Here is a 15,304-nt window from a genome sequence, read left to right as displayed (position 1 = left end):
CACTACGCGTATGTATTTATACGTCGCGCACACTTCAGTGCATCAGTGGTAGAAAAGTCAAGTTCAACCAGTTTGCTTCGGTTAGTCATTGCGATACCATTTACCATTTCATTAAGGATTTGCGTGGTCGCACTTTGTTTAACTAACTAGCTACAATTAACAGTACCTATGTTTTTATGACGAAAACTTTTACGCTAGTTACATAAGCTAATACAATCTAAATGCAGTCGTTACATAGAAATTAGCTATTGTTTACATATGTTCAGAAAATGCATAGACCTACCCATGTCCTATACTATTCCATTTGGAAAAATCTTTTCGAGAAAAACTTGTGTAAGCAGATGTAATTTATATTAAAGTAAACCTTGTTTTTTTTTTAAAGTTCATTCATGAAACACTCAGCAATATTTATACTAACCACATTTTTATGATCTACTACTACTCTATATATATCAGTTTTGTAATGTACCTATATGTTATTAAAAGCTCCATTTTATTCATGATGAAATGTTATGTCGATTTGAGTCATAAAACGTAAACTCACTGTACTCATACTTGTACTTAAGTCAAAGTCGGCACATTTATTTTTAAAACGAACATGGTTTATTCTCCAGTAGGTAATAATTTTTCAACCCGACCATTTCTATCAAGGAAACCCATAAATAGCGCAGTACCGATAACGTAAATAAGAGCGGGCCACAGACAAAACATCCTCCAGACTGAGCATAGTCGCGCTACCCCCTCTGCCACGCATACGGTAATTTTACTCCATGTTCGAGTCGAAAGTGTCTTTGTGTGACGTCCGTGTCTTTGAACGGATCAATCACGGCACGGGACTTCGCTCACCTCGTCCCGTGCACCCCCGCATTTTTGGCATCATCGGTTGCATGAAATAATTGCTCTAAACTCGGTCTAGAGGATTCCTCGTCTATGGAGCGGGCAGTCTAAAAAAAAGTTGAATGTCGTATTAAGCTGCCGGAGAAGTAATTCGAAGCGCCTGCGGTGCAATTCTACAGTGTTGTTTGACAACTGAAGACATTATAAATATAAATTTGACCGTAATATACAATAATAACAATATATACGTTTTGTCTGAACGTCTATGATTTTTGCCATTGGTCTCGATACAAAAAGCAAAGACTTCGTTACATAATATCCAATCCAATGGCCACCTTTTGGTTTCCATTTTTAGAGTCATAGCTTATTAGGTACCTTACATAAGACCTAAATGCAAAATTTCGGGTTCTACAACATAATCTGATTTATTATCTTTAGATTTGAAGTAAACTAGTAACCCATTGAACCGGCAAGCCAAGGATGTGGGTTCTAGTCCCACTTTGACTAGAGTTGATCATCGTTTGATTTTTTCATTGTAATTAACATCTGTATTTATAATTTATAGACTCTAGTTCACATACATTGCAATTAAAAAGTTGACCCTTTGCTATAATATATATTATGGTCACCATATCATGAGCATTTATTAAACCAATTGAATTAAACCATTGCAAGCTGTCATTAGGGATTTTTTGCGGCGTGTTTAATACCTACAGCGAAATTGTAAGGTATAAGCGGAGCGGCCTTGAGTGTACTTTCGTACTGCGCCAGTTGGGTGTAGGCTGGTTTTGATATGGAGTTGTTAACACCAAACCCAATATAAAAAAATTTAATTGCGGGAAGTTTAAATTAGACTACAATAGCTACTTATTAGCAGCTATCTTTTTCCGACTATGTGCAGGGTGTAAAGTCTGAAATCATATATTATGTCAACAATGTACAGTCGGCAAAAAAAGCTTAGCACACCTGCATACACACTTGTATGTAGAGCTGCTAAGCTTATTAGCTTAACATTATTACGTTGCTGACTGTACTAACAGCAACACTCTTAACCCTTTGTGTCACAAATTTTTATTAATTATAAAATTTTTAGTAATAAAAGCGTGCAGTAGTGTATGGCTTATGATATCTAAAATAAGGGGAAAACATTTTTAGTCAATTTTGAAGGGGATGTATATAAATAGGTGGTTGGTATTGAATATATGACCACCAGGACTAAAAGAGTTAAGATACAAACGCGCCGACAAGAAAATAGACCGATTATTAGAAGGTTTGTATGTAAAACTTCTATTAGTTCTCATTTCTTTGTATTCAGTTGTATTGAAATTTTTAGTAACATAAACTAGTACCAGACATGCATGTTCCCGTCAAATTTCAGGGTGGAAAAAATTAAAAGGCCCTGAAGGGAAAGTGCCTTAAAATTTTAAGTTAGCTTATTTTACTTAAAGGAAGCATTCTTTTATTTTTAAAAAGAAACAGTTTGCATTCAAAGATTTTCCTTTTTTTCATCAAAATAGCTTGTTTAAAAAAAAATTGAGTAGGTACTAAATATTAGATTTTATGGATATTTTGTACGATAGACGAGTGTAAGATCTAATGTTTCTTGGAGAAATGTTATCATTAACACTAACTGTGTCGACTGTTTATTTTGTGGGATTTTTCGTTTGATTCCCGGGCGAGACAACTAATAAAAAAAAATTGAATACAGTTTTGTTACTTTTTAAAATAAAATAATGTTTCCTTTTAGTAAAATGAGCTAGACAACTTAAGGTTTTAAAGCACTTTCCCTTCACGGCCCATTTATTTTTTCTACACTGTATAATCTAGAACATTGTTTAAAAATGAAAGCATAATCGTAACTTCAATTGTATGGAGGCGGCTAGGTTAGTGTAACTTTTAACTGACCATGGTGGGCCTTATGTCATTGTAAAACATTTTAGGAAAATTCAATTGATAGCGTAGTCGTCAGTGAAATGCAACTGTCGGACCACTCTATATGAAATGAATGTATAACACCAACACACCGACTGCAGTGGCATGCGGAACCCAGCCTTATCCAGCTTCCATATACGGCGGCGAGCCGCTTATCAACGACAGTTCTCGCGTACCCGCTGGCTTTCGATAAATCAATAAAAATAATGGGCATACCAACTTGTGGTTTAAATTTTGCGATGACTTTATTAAGATAGTGAATATAATTTGTTTCAGTGAATAATCAGATTAAAGATGGGTTGATCTTATTGATTTAAATCTCTAGCCTTATAAGCTAATATTTGTTTATTTTTGTCGCACATAGTTATTAAGTTCAAATTAATTTTGTTTACAAAATGTTTTTTATTTTATTTTGTTTGCATAGATAGCCCAAAAAATCCGTTAGGGAAGCTGGAGCTTATTTTTAATGTTTGTTTAGTCGTAATTTATGCAAGGCGGTAGTAATGAAGTTGTGAATGAAATATTAACTGTAAAACCTCTACCTACATTTGATTACTTTATCGCTCTTGTTGATAAAATGCCCTGTTCCTATCGATTTTTGAAGAATAAAGAGAGGTTTTAGGAACTGGTGTCGTAAAAATAAAATTATTTCATTAAATATTTTGATTTGTGCTTTTTAAGTAGTAATAAAAAATTATAACTGAAATAACTAATGAGTGACTTAATGAAAGTTCTACCGGTACCGCTGTGCCTTGGGTGACCTAGTAGTTATGGCATCTTCCACGAAAGCCAAAGACGCTGGTTAAATCCCAGCCCTGGAGACTGGATTTCTACTCATATTCTTTATGGTCTTAAGTATAGTATATATTTCAGCTTATAATTCAGGAAAAAGTAAAAAATAACACTCAGATTAAACCAAAAGTTGAATTTATTAAGAACAAACAGCTTTCCTGAAGAGCAGACTACTTTTCGACATTCAAAATTTGCTTAACACTAATAAATTAAATAAGCAATGTTGACTGTTGCACTGGTTGGCCGGGTGGTGTGGCCGGGCTTGTGGCGTCTGGCGTGTGGCGTGTGGCGTGTGGCGTGTCGCTTACCAGGCGTGCGCGTAGGGGGACGCCAGGACGGGCGCGTGCGCCACGGCGGCGTATGGGGCGGGCGCCACCGCCACGGCTGGGCTGGCGAGCTAATAGGATAACAATAAATAAATGTTATGGGGCAATACGAGTATTAGGTACACAAACAAGGCCGTGTTGTACAATAAACGACAACTAAAATTACAAGCAGAACTCCTTTTCGAGCGTTCCCCTAACTTTTGAACAATGGGTCCAAAAAATATGAAAAAATCGTGAAAGTAAAGCTTAGTAAAGACTTTTAAGGAAAGGTATAGCGAACCTGATCGGCCCAGCCGTTTTAGAATTTATGCAATTAGTCTATTTTGACTACACTAAGCACGGTTTTTTTAATGTTTCATCACTAGTCGGTAATGCTTGCTTATTCTAAACAAAAAAAAAATTTCACCGCACCAGCTCGGAAAGGCTTACTTTGCACTTCAAAAACTGATAGCAAAGTTGCATTTTATTCAAAGTAATCAAATGCTAATTTTGAGTTGTTTTCTTATGTTTGCTGGTAGATTTGACTTTTAAATAATGATTTTGGATGATAAATATTTAATAACATTCATTTGGATTTGATTTGGTTTGATTTTGTTTGATATTTTACATTTATTATTTGCTTCGGGTTGGTGTGGTGAAAAGTTTTGTGTTTCACTCGGGGGCAAATTTTCTTTAACCCCCGTGCTTTGAAACCCTCGCAACGCTCAAGATTCCATTTTTCGAACCATTCGCTGCGCTCGTGTTTCTATTTTGGAATCTTTCGCTTGCTCGGGTATCAATATTAGCACGAGCCGTTAAACAACAACTTTGCCCCCTTGTAAAACAAATAACTATTATCGTATACTCGTACCGCAGATTTTTTTAAATTTTCTTGAGCTAACTCGAGACCTCTAGCTTCATAGGCACGCATAAGAGTGACATTCCATTTCCAACTACAGCTGCATTACTGTTCATTTTACTATGGAAACGCGTCGCTGTCATTGTCAATTTCCATAGAAAATGAACAGTATTGCAGCTGCAGTTGGAAATGGAATGTCACTTTAACACAGCATTACGTACACTAAGGCCCACTTGCACCATTCCACTAACCCGGGATTAAGCGGTTAAGCCGTTAACCTATTGTCAAATTCTACTGGTAACCATGGCAACGCCAGGTTTAACCGGTTAACCCCGGGTTAGTGGAATGGTGCTAGTGGGCCTATTTTCAAAGTGCATTGACTCGCTTTTAAATAATATTACCATATACTATAAATACAAAGTTAAAATTAATAATCTCGTTTTGAATCTTGCCAAGGATATGCGTATCTTTAGGCGTAACTGGCACTATAAACTTAATGGTTTTATTTAAAATAAATGTTGCTAAAAGTGGATGGTCAAGTTTGCAACCAGAACTAAAATGCCATGGCCGCTTGTCGCAAAAACAAAAGAAATCTTTGCTTGCAGGATAAGTGGTTCAGATTGGATCGGCCTACTCCAAGGTTAGCTCTACTTGTCATCGCATCGTGTACTTGCATTTTATTTACTATATTTCTTGGATTCAGAACGTATAAATTGCACGCGCTTGCTCGCTCTAGCTAGAGCATATTATCGTGCAGGCGCGATGCGCTGAATTGATATTATATCGTCATTTATTTTTTTGTTTGTGAACACTAGTTGTGTTTGCTCAGAGCAAAAAAAGGTCAACCACGGCGTTGCATGAACAAGAGATTTCCTTTAGCAGGATTGGTCCTTAGGACCCAAGGATGGATTTAACCCTTTACCTACGGGCTATTAAATCGCTCTGTCACCGCCCAATACGGGCATGTTTTGGCGAGAGTCAGCGGTTAAGCATAATTTCACTTACTTGTAACTTTTGAAGTATTACAGCTACACACTTGAAACTTCACACACACAATAAGTATAATGTGTTTAATCAATAAATAATCACTTGGAGTAATAAAATTCACTATTTTTTCTGCTATCAAGCAATATACCAGTCACTAAGGAATTGAAGAATATTAAGTTACTACTCGCGAATGTCACAAGTTTACGTTTAAGAACATTAGTTTATAATATGCTTAACACAAATAAACACTTAAATAACGATAATTATGAAAATAATGCATAAATAACAATAACAAAAAACGTTGCACTAAAACAATTTGCCACTTATGGAAAATAGTGATGTGCGTCTATCGACACATTTGTCGATATGTCGATAACCTAGTAAATGTAAAACTGAAATTTAACAATTTATGATTGTGGTGAAATTATTATTAGGTACAATAGTACCTAATAATGATTTCATAATATGTTAAATTCCAATATTTGAACCAAAAACGGTAAAAAACACTCCAAACACTCCCACGCCGTACTCTCATATCGACAACAAGTTGATGAAATTTGTAAACAACACTATTGTCCGCCATATTGAATTCAATTATTAGCACCTCTGCAGTACGGGTGTCAACTCCAGTTGCCAGCAAAAAAGCGGTAATTTTAAAATTATGTTTATGTCAGAGCCATCTACCGAAATATTATGATATTTTTTTCTTTGTATCTATACTAATCACAGTGCATAATGTGACCACTATTACCAAGCCACAAGGTCTCGTTTTGTTTAAAAAAAATGTTGAACACGACCATTACTTCGATCAACTATAGTTGACACCTGTACTGCAGCGGTGTTGCCTTACTGGCAACTCTGGTTGACACCCGTAGGTAAAGGGTTAAGAAGTGGAGCCACCCAGATTTTTGGTGCAGGTGGGGGGTGAGGGGGGGGGGATTGTAAGCGTCTGCGACGTTTGAGGTTAATAATTTTTTAAGTTTAGGTTCTAAGTCAAGTTTAGAATCATTTTCAACTAAATCAAAGATGTAGACATAGATTTCATCGAAATCGGTTCAGCGTTTATTCATTTCCCATACAATCCTACACCTTACCTTTCATTTTTAAGGTTTTTTTTGGAATAAAAACTATCCTATGTTCTTCCCCGGCACTCAAACTATCTCTATACCAAATTTTATCTAAATCGGTTCAGCGGTTATTGAAACCCCATTCAAATTTCCCCCTCCCTTTTCACACCCTTTCACACCCGGAAACGATACCAAACTTGACCTAGTAGCTTAACTGATACAGATATCAAGATCAAGTTGAGAGCTCCCCCCCCCTAAAAAATTACATCAAAAATCTCGGTGGCTCCACTTCTTGAATCCTTCCCTGGGTCCTAAGGACCAATCCTGCCAAAGGAAATCTCTTGTTCATGCAACGCCGTATATTAGCTCCAGCGCCATCCACTACACGGCCTTTCGCCGGGTTTATGGACTTTTTGACAATATTAATTTTGTTATTTTCATAGCATTAATTTTTTGATGTTGTGTCCATCAGTAATTGACTTAATTATAAATGATAGCTTGATAAAATTGAGGCGTAAAAGTGCGAAAACGATATTAGAGATTATATTAATTAGATAGATGTCGGTTAATGTAATTAATGGTGTACGAGTACATATTATTAATATTATTATACGAGTAGGCATCAAGTCCGCCATTTGTAATTTTATTTGTAATTTGTGCAATAAAGTTTAAATAAATAAATATTATATGTTCCGGCAACGATGTTATATTGGCTATGGATTGTATGGATTGATGACATGTCAACAATAGTTACACGGTTATCACACTGATGCTGATCCGCGTGCCGCTGCGGTGTGTAAGCAAGACAGCGCTAATAGGCAAGTGTGATGTCCCGCTCGCCCACTGGAGTGGCGCGAGGATCTGCATCCAAAGGGTTTTTAGTCAATGATCATGATACATACCCTCACTGTGTTGGCATAGGAAGTGGCGACAGGTACCGCGGTCTTAATAATGGGTGCTGGAGCGAGCCCATGGCCCCAAACCGATGCTACGGGGGCCGCATAAGGGGCCGCTACGCCCAGCGGAACACCGTACGGGCTAGGCGCGGCGGCGGCCACGGCGAGGAGGGCGGCGAACACAACCTATAGACAAAAAGAAATAACTGGCTTCATAAACTCTTTTAAATTCAAAGGCTGATTTATCTATCACGGAAATCAGTCAGATATATCTACGCTAGATATCATCAACTAGAGCAAATTTGGCCTGAAATCTGTCAGTTCTGGATTCTGAATCATAGATAGTTCAATTTCTGTAATCTAATCCTACTGTTAATTTACCTGCATTTGTCTGAGACGGCTTTTGATTAGGCTTTGGTCTCCCGTTGACGCTATGCGTGGTGCGGAGAACACGACATAAGTTCTATAGAATAAGTTGTTTTACGCAACATATTCTGTAGAAATGATAATACCGGTAACAATTTGAACCAAAATTAACGGTAAAAGTATTCCACTTTTCGCCTGGATAACTCAATTTTGCATAAAACAGCTTTGCCATTTCATGGTAAGCAATATTGAAGTCAAAAACCGTTCCCGGTGTTTGGACTGTAGAGGCGGACTTTTTATCTTTTTTTCTTTAAGTATGGCAATCGTCGGCAAGACATTTCTGCCAGCTTTTCGTCAATATCAACAGGAAAAAATACGGAGAAGTAACGATTCAATGACCATAGTTTTTATCTTATCAATTCTGGATTTCACGGGCCTATAAATCCCGGTCTTTTGATAGGCTTGCGTGGGGATACAGATCCAACACGTAGAGGCCCTTTGGAGAGCTTTAATGTCATGTAGAACGCTGCTGGACCCGTTCACAGGCGCAACAATAGACACCCATGAACCGGTCGCAGCAGGCATTGGGACTATTGTAGAAAAAGTGAACAGTGTTCCGGGCTATAGATTTAAGTTTGGGTGGACAATGAAACTGGGCTATTGCAAAGAGGTCCGGACACCTGCCATAACAATGTTAACACCGTCATCGAGGCAGGTGGTGACTCGCCACTGACTAGATGGGCCCCTGAAACTGCCGTCGTAAAGACGACCAGGAGCAACATCGGTGTGAGCGGCTCAGGGGTGTCGAGAGGTGTGCGCCGATTTCTACCCAGTGACTGTTACCAGCCACTGTGCCAACTCGCGTCTTATGCATCTTTCACTTCCACCCCTGGAGCATATAGCTCTAGCGACTCCTCTCTGGACGGCCAATGAAGGCAAGCCAGAGCTGAGAGTCCTGCGGGTCCCCTTGGGGTCCACTCCGACCGACGAAGACACGCCGGAGACGGAGTCCCTGATCGACTCTCGGGAGCACTCGGGTCCGTGGGGTCGTTACTCCCCAACAGCTCGCCACAACCTTATCAATTATTTTTAGACTACCTATTTCTAGACGCCCTCAACACACAAAAAAAAATGTTTCGTTTTCATGTAAACAATTATTTAAAAGGCTTTGACACGCGTGTATTTTTCTATTGACATATCTACTTACATTTCTGTTACACGAATAACCCACGTCAGCCACGTGCTGTGGGCACGTGTTTACAGGAAAATATGTTATAGAATATTTGGCGTCGCCAACTACTTACTTTAACATAGGTACAAGGTCACGATTTAACTTTAACCTAATAGGTGTTCCCTTAGGCTTAGTCAGCGACGTCAGAGGAAATTTATTCATAGCTCCATGAATACCAGATGCTTTTGTCTAACGTAATAGCGCAACAAAGTTGAGGCTATCTGTTCTTAGTCACGTCATTGGATTTGTCACCACATCCTACGAACGCCCTTTAGGTCGCAAAGGACATCGGGTGTGGGCCTATCTAATCTAGATCCAGACCGCCTTTCTAACGAGACCGGTCTAAACAATCACGCCTTGGTCGCGTGCGCTATAATATTGATGTTGGTCCTGTCCGTGTACGAGTGGCTTTGTGTTATGATTGATAGTTATCAATACGCTTAAACAGTTGTTTATAGCGTATAAGCTACAGAGCCAGATAGATAGGTTTAAAACGGATTCAACATAGTAGGGCATACCTAATGTTGAGTCCATTTGCTAAAAGCAAAATATTAGTGTCGAAACAGTAACATTCTAGTGTATTGAATACACGGGTAAGCATTACATTTTTTATACTTCTTGTCTTGTAACTAGGAAACAATTTAATTTAAGTAGAAACACTACTATACATCATAAACTGAAATAGATATCTTACCTACTTATAAGAAAGAAAACCTGAGCAATTCCTCAAGTGCCCAGGGCTAGCATTAAACCAGCCTCTTCTGCATTGGCGGTAGATGCCATAATTATTAGGCGGCCCATGAATTAAGACAAATGTCTACTATATCGTGGACTTAATGACATTGTATTTGGACAATTGAATGCTAACATTGCTAACGTATTTTCAGTCTGATTTTTAAATATTTACTGAAATAAAATGTTTTTCTTTACACGGATATCTAAGTAGCTTCCTACCGTATGGCGTTAATCCGGCAGCTTTTTGGCTCAGCACGTGATATAAGTGACGTCTACGCCTAATTTGAATATTATGCGTGTGTTCGTGATTGTATCAACGACATTACATTACACGTCCTTTGTATGCAAGCTGGCCAGGAATTGCGAATCGAGGTCGCTCTTTCATAAAAGTGGTTAAATATGTGTATCGAGAATAAATGTCATTATTCCGGAATACAGCCATAACTATGTGTGTTGGCATGATTCAATACATAATAATAAACGTAAGCTTATGGGCACCCTAGGTTAGGTTTTTTGTAATGTGTTTATACTTATTTTTTATTGTTTTCTATGTGTTTTTGTATTTTACTTTTATATTCATGTTATAAATGACCTAGCCTAAGAAGAAAAATAAATAAATGATTAATAATAACGTAAGCTTAAAATACAAACAAATTGTATAAAGAACCCTTTAGTAAATTCATACCTAACTAATGTAGATATTTTTATATTACCACCAAAATATTTTATTAATAAATACTTACTTTACAACAAAGCAATTGTAAAGTACAAAAGCTTTAAGTTAGTAACAAAAAGTATCTCATACAACAAATGGATTTCTTCAGAATTCCGAAATCCGCACTTAATAATATTCCGTACTTACCACAGTTTTTCTGAAACACTTTTAAATTGCTATCTAGGTGTTTAACTGAGAGGTTTTTCCGCGAAGGCCTGTGAAGTGCTATGGTCCAGTTTGTTTAGGACAAAGTAATAACTTAATAAGTTCGGTGACCGCGGATATTTATCAAAGTTATTTTTCTCAAAAATGGACGGCAAAGTCGACTTTGCCGTGCCGTCTAAAAAATAGGTCGCGAAGCGCGTAGTTTATGGTTAGTCAAAAATTACAAAGTTAAAAAAAACATTGCAGTCTCGATTTTGGGACTGCAATGTTGCATACAAATTCCATTATTTGTCGAGTTCCAAACTTTTTAAAAGTTGAAATGGCCATATCAAATGAAGGCACAGGCCCATTAAGCAGCCAAACAGATGATTAGTACCGCAACTATTTAGCTGTCTCAAATAGGTTGGCGTATTTTCGGCAGAAAAATACACTTCTATCTTTTTATTAAAAAAATAAAAAGGCGGCAAGGGCTTTTTCTGTGAAAATATATACGTTGCTTTTGTAAAATATTTCTATGATATTTATATTTCTTGCACCATTTTTGAGAAAAGCACTATATATGACTCGGCTGGAAGGCTACTTGCTGGCTTCGGATTCAATTAAACGGACTCCCAAGGTCGTCCGTTTAAAACGAATCCTCAGCCTGCAAGTAGCTACTTCCGAGCCTCGACAATAATGTACTATTTAAATGCCACTCTTTAGGAGTGTACGATAGAGCCAAACCAAGGCATATGATAATGTTTGTTGTTATTTTTTAGGAAAAGAGTCGTTAGTTTTGTATGAAGACTAATGACTAATATTAACGCCAAATAAGTGGAAAGGTTGTTTAATAAGATCAAAAGAACTTGAATGTTACCAATTTTCCCATATGTCGTTGATGAAATTTAACCTTACATAATATTTATTTGAAAATTGCTTCATGTTTTACAGGGCTCTCTCTCACGTTAAATGAGTTTTCCCCTAAGGAGTACCTAACCACTTAACCTTTAATTTTAGCATTTGGCCATTTTCAAATTATTCTGTAGTTAATTGGGACGTTGACTTCTGGGTCTAAAAGGAGCGTGCATGAACAGCAGGGCAGCACAGGTAGGAGCACGAGGCGTAAAATATGTGAAGTTTATGCTTCCGATGTAGCCCAGAGATGTAGATGGCAGCACTTGCTTCGGCATATACATGCTTATGTTTCCGATTCAGGCCACAAGATGGCAGACTGTCCGGTATCGTCTTGGGTCGTCCCATTCGTTTTTCGTCAAGTTCTGAAATTAGTCCTATTCTGCTTTCGTCACTCATTCTACATTGAAAACCACCGACGATTGTGACGAATGTAGAATGGGTGACGAAAGCAGAATAGGACTAATTTAAAAACTTGACGAATAACGAATGGGACGACCCAAGACGATACCGACTGTCCACAGGGCCGTCTTAAGACGAAACAGGTACGTTTTAAATATTTTAGGTAAATATATCCGTCTCGCTAACGGAAGCGGGTGCGATAAGGACAAGGCGAAAAATCCTGCGTAAAAATCTCAAAAATCGAGGTTCCGTACTCGACTGTTTCCTCCTCCAAAACTTAACCAATCGTAACCAAATTTGAATCTAAATGATTATGTAATTATCTGCGTCGGACCGTTTTCCTTTTTTGGATAATTGATATCAGTTTTGAATATTGCTTCTCATTGCGGCATAGTCAATGAGGCCATTTTGGCCATTTTTGAAGGGCTCTCATCATCATCTCAGCCATAAGACGTCCACTGCTGAACATAGGCCTCCCCCTTGGACCTCCATTCGTACCGGTTGAAAGCGACCACGGGGTCTCCACTCGAGCACTTTTCGACCCCATCGGCCATCTTCTCTGCGATGCAATGCAATGCAACAAAAATGCAATGTTGCAATGTGGCCCGCCCATTGCCACTTTAGTTTGCTAATCCGGTGGGCTATGTCGGTGACTTTAGTTCGATCACGCAGAGAAACTCCGAGCATATTAGCCCTCTCCATAGCTCGTTGAGCGACTTTGAGTTTTGAGATGAGGCCGATAGTGAAAGACCACGTTTCGGAGCCGTAAGTCATCACTGGTAACACACATTGATTAAAGACTTTCGTCTTGAGGCACTGAGGTATGTCGGACGAAAAGACATTAAGTAGTTTCCCGAACGCTGCCCAACCGAGTTGGATTCTGCGGTTGACCTCTTTCTCGAAGTTGGACCTACCTAAGTTTGTTAAGTTGGAAGGGCTCTAGCGCCTTAAAAAACAAAAATATCAAAAAACAAAACGGTCCGACACAGATATTGACAATATTAATCTGTATTGAAAAAAATATTGCTATATTATCAAAACCCACGGAGGAAACAGTCGAGTACGTTTGTATGGAGAAATGACCACTCCTGTTGGCTTTTAAACTATGCTGGGCACAAAAGAATTTGGGGCCCTTTTGGAAAGTAAGGAAAGCGAATTAGAATTATTATGGGTAATCAAATACTTATACTGTTACTGTCTGTCCTTCGGGGCCCCCTGAGGATGGGAGCTCTGTACGAGCTCCGTGTGCCCTTATGTTAAAGACGGTACTTACTGTCCAACGCGCACGGTCCCAATGCTTTTGAACAGATGCATCGTTAATAAGTATTTCTAAGCGTTTTTGAGATACAGTTTGCTAAACATTAGTGCAAAAATCAGCATGTTTCAATTCTAGCAAGTAGATCCTATTGAATGACATGACATGTGTCGATTTAAAATGTATATAACTTTGTTGGGTTGTCATTGATATAAAAATATTTCATTTTAATGACTTTGTTTTACTTTTTAATCCAGCTTTACTATTGTAATAACTAGATTGTAGATCACTTAGATAACACTATCATTCAGTCTCTAGAAATGTTCCAACCCGTATGTACCTATAAGGAAGGACAAAATTACCCGTAAATATCTCCTTTAGCGTAAATCGAGTTATTCCTTTAATTAAGTTGTTTTGTTTTTATTTTAAACTGAAGTTTTATTTATCATTGATACCTGAGGGTCCGGTTAAAAATCGTAGCGTGTCCGAGAAGGGTCGTTGGCATCTAATGCCCATCATATTTACTTCATGAAAAAGTATTAATTTGATTTATCTGTGTTCCGTTTCCATAAATGTACGAGTATTAAGTTGACTGATAGACAATATAAAGGGTCGTTGAATATACCGGGTGTGGCCTGTAACACGAGCAAAAAATTACTGTACTCCTCAAATTAACCAAAATTAATTCAGCGACTTTAAAAAATTATGAAGTTTTTAGATTTCCTATTTTTCGTGAAAAGTGCCCATGTCACTGACGAACAATACAATAAATGCGATACGATAAATTGCGGTAGGGGCCTAGATAGACGACAAGATTTAGTAGTCGACCCGGTTTGATTACGATAGTCAAATGTTTTTATGGGACTCATTAGATCAAAGCAATACATGAGTCAAAAATGACAGTCAAAGTCAAAGTCTAACTAGTCAAGTAGTCAAGCACCCTGGAGTTGCAACCATCCATAGGCTACGGTGACCACTGACCATCAGGCGGGCCGTATGCTTGGTTGCCACCGACGTGGTATATAAAAACAAAAACAATCGTACTCAACGCCTACTCCAATCTAGACCAGTCGTAACGTCACGTTTGAGTAGAAGCCGTCTGAAAGTACCTTAAGGTTTAATAGCTATTCTGAAGATAATACTTGAATGTAAATTATTGATAATGCTATAAGAAGTATTTACCTATCTAAAAACGCATTAAACCGATTTGCAAGACCGAAATTATCCCATAAGATCTCCGTGAACAAATTTTTGTACCTACGGAGCTCTAAAAATGTGATCAGGTATTTGAAAAACTTTCTTATTTTGAAAATGACTGCCGGTTATACAAATAAATGGTCTTACCAGCTTGTACATTTTGAGGGGTGGGTTGGGGTGGCTTGTAGAGGTGAAGAAGGAGATGTGGGTCGAATGTGCTTAGGAACCGAGCCGGCCAGCTTATATACTGCCTAGACACATGCTCGGCCCAAGTTTAGCCCTACCTCCTGGGCCTAGGTCATTTGTATCAGCCTTCGGGTGGATACGTAGCGTTAGCAGAAAAGGCTGAAAATGAGATAGTTTTGTAAGAGAATCTTACAAAACTACTACTTAATTAGTCACTTTTGTTTTGTTAGAGATTGGATTAGATATGTCAGTGTCAAAAGTGAAGTTTCTTCAAACAAAAAACTACTCACTCTTGACGGTGACATCATCTAATCCATATCGTATAATATAGACGTAATATTCGACGTATCTTAAAGCTTGAATCGGGCCGTTCGTTTATTAATTTTATAAAATTTATTTTATTGTAAGTTTTGTTACCTAATATACTGCTCATAGGCACGTACTCAATTCAAAATATATACCTTATATACCGGGTGTGGCCTGTAA

General features: G+C 38.0%; 1 protein-coding gene across 1 annotated transcript; it reads right to left on the bottom strand.

Annotated features, from left to right (window-relative positions):
* Positions 1-3,838: 3,838 nt before the first annotated feature.
* LOC134668993 (cuticle protein 12.5-like) lies at positions 3,839-14,925 on the bottom strand. Its single transcript, XM_063526509.1, has 3 exons — positions 14,780-14,925; positions 7,682-7,861; positions 3,839-3,958 (listed from the first exon to the last, which is right to left on the bottom strand). Exons 1-3 carry the CDS (start codon positions 14,789-14,791, stop codon positions 3,866-3,868), a joined length of 285 nt encoding a protein of 94 aa, XP_063382579.1. The 5' UTR covers positions 14,792-14,925; the 3' UTR covers positions 3,839-3,865.
* Positions 14,926-15,304: the final 379 nt, after the last annotated feature.

The sequence above is a fragment of the Cydia fagiglandana genome, chromosome 11 (genome assembly GCF_963556715.1).
Source record: "Cydia fagiglandana chromosome 11, ilCydFagi1.1, whole genome shotgun sequence".
NCBI classification, from domain to species: domain Eukaryota; kingdom Metazoa; phylum Arthropoda; class Insecta; order Lepidoptera; family Tortricidae; genus Cydia; species Cydia fagiglandana.
Note: the sequence above shows the minus strand (reverse complement) of the source record. Positions and strands in the feature narration are given on the sequence as shown.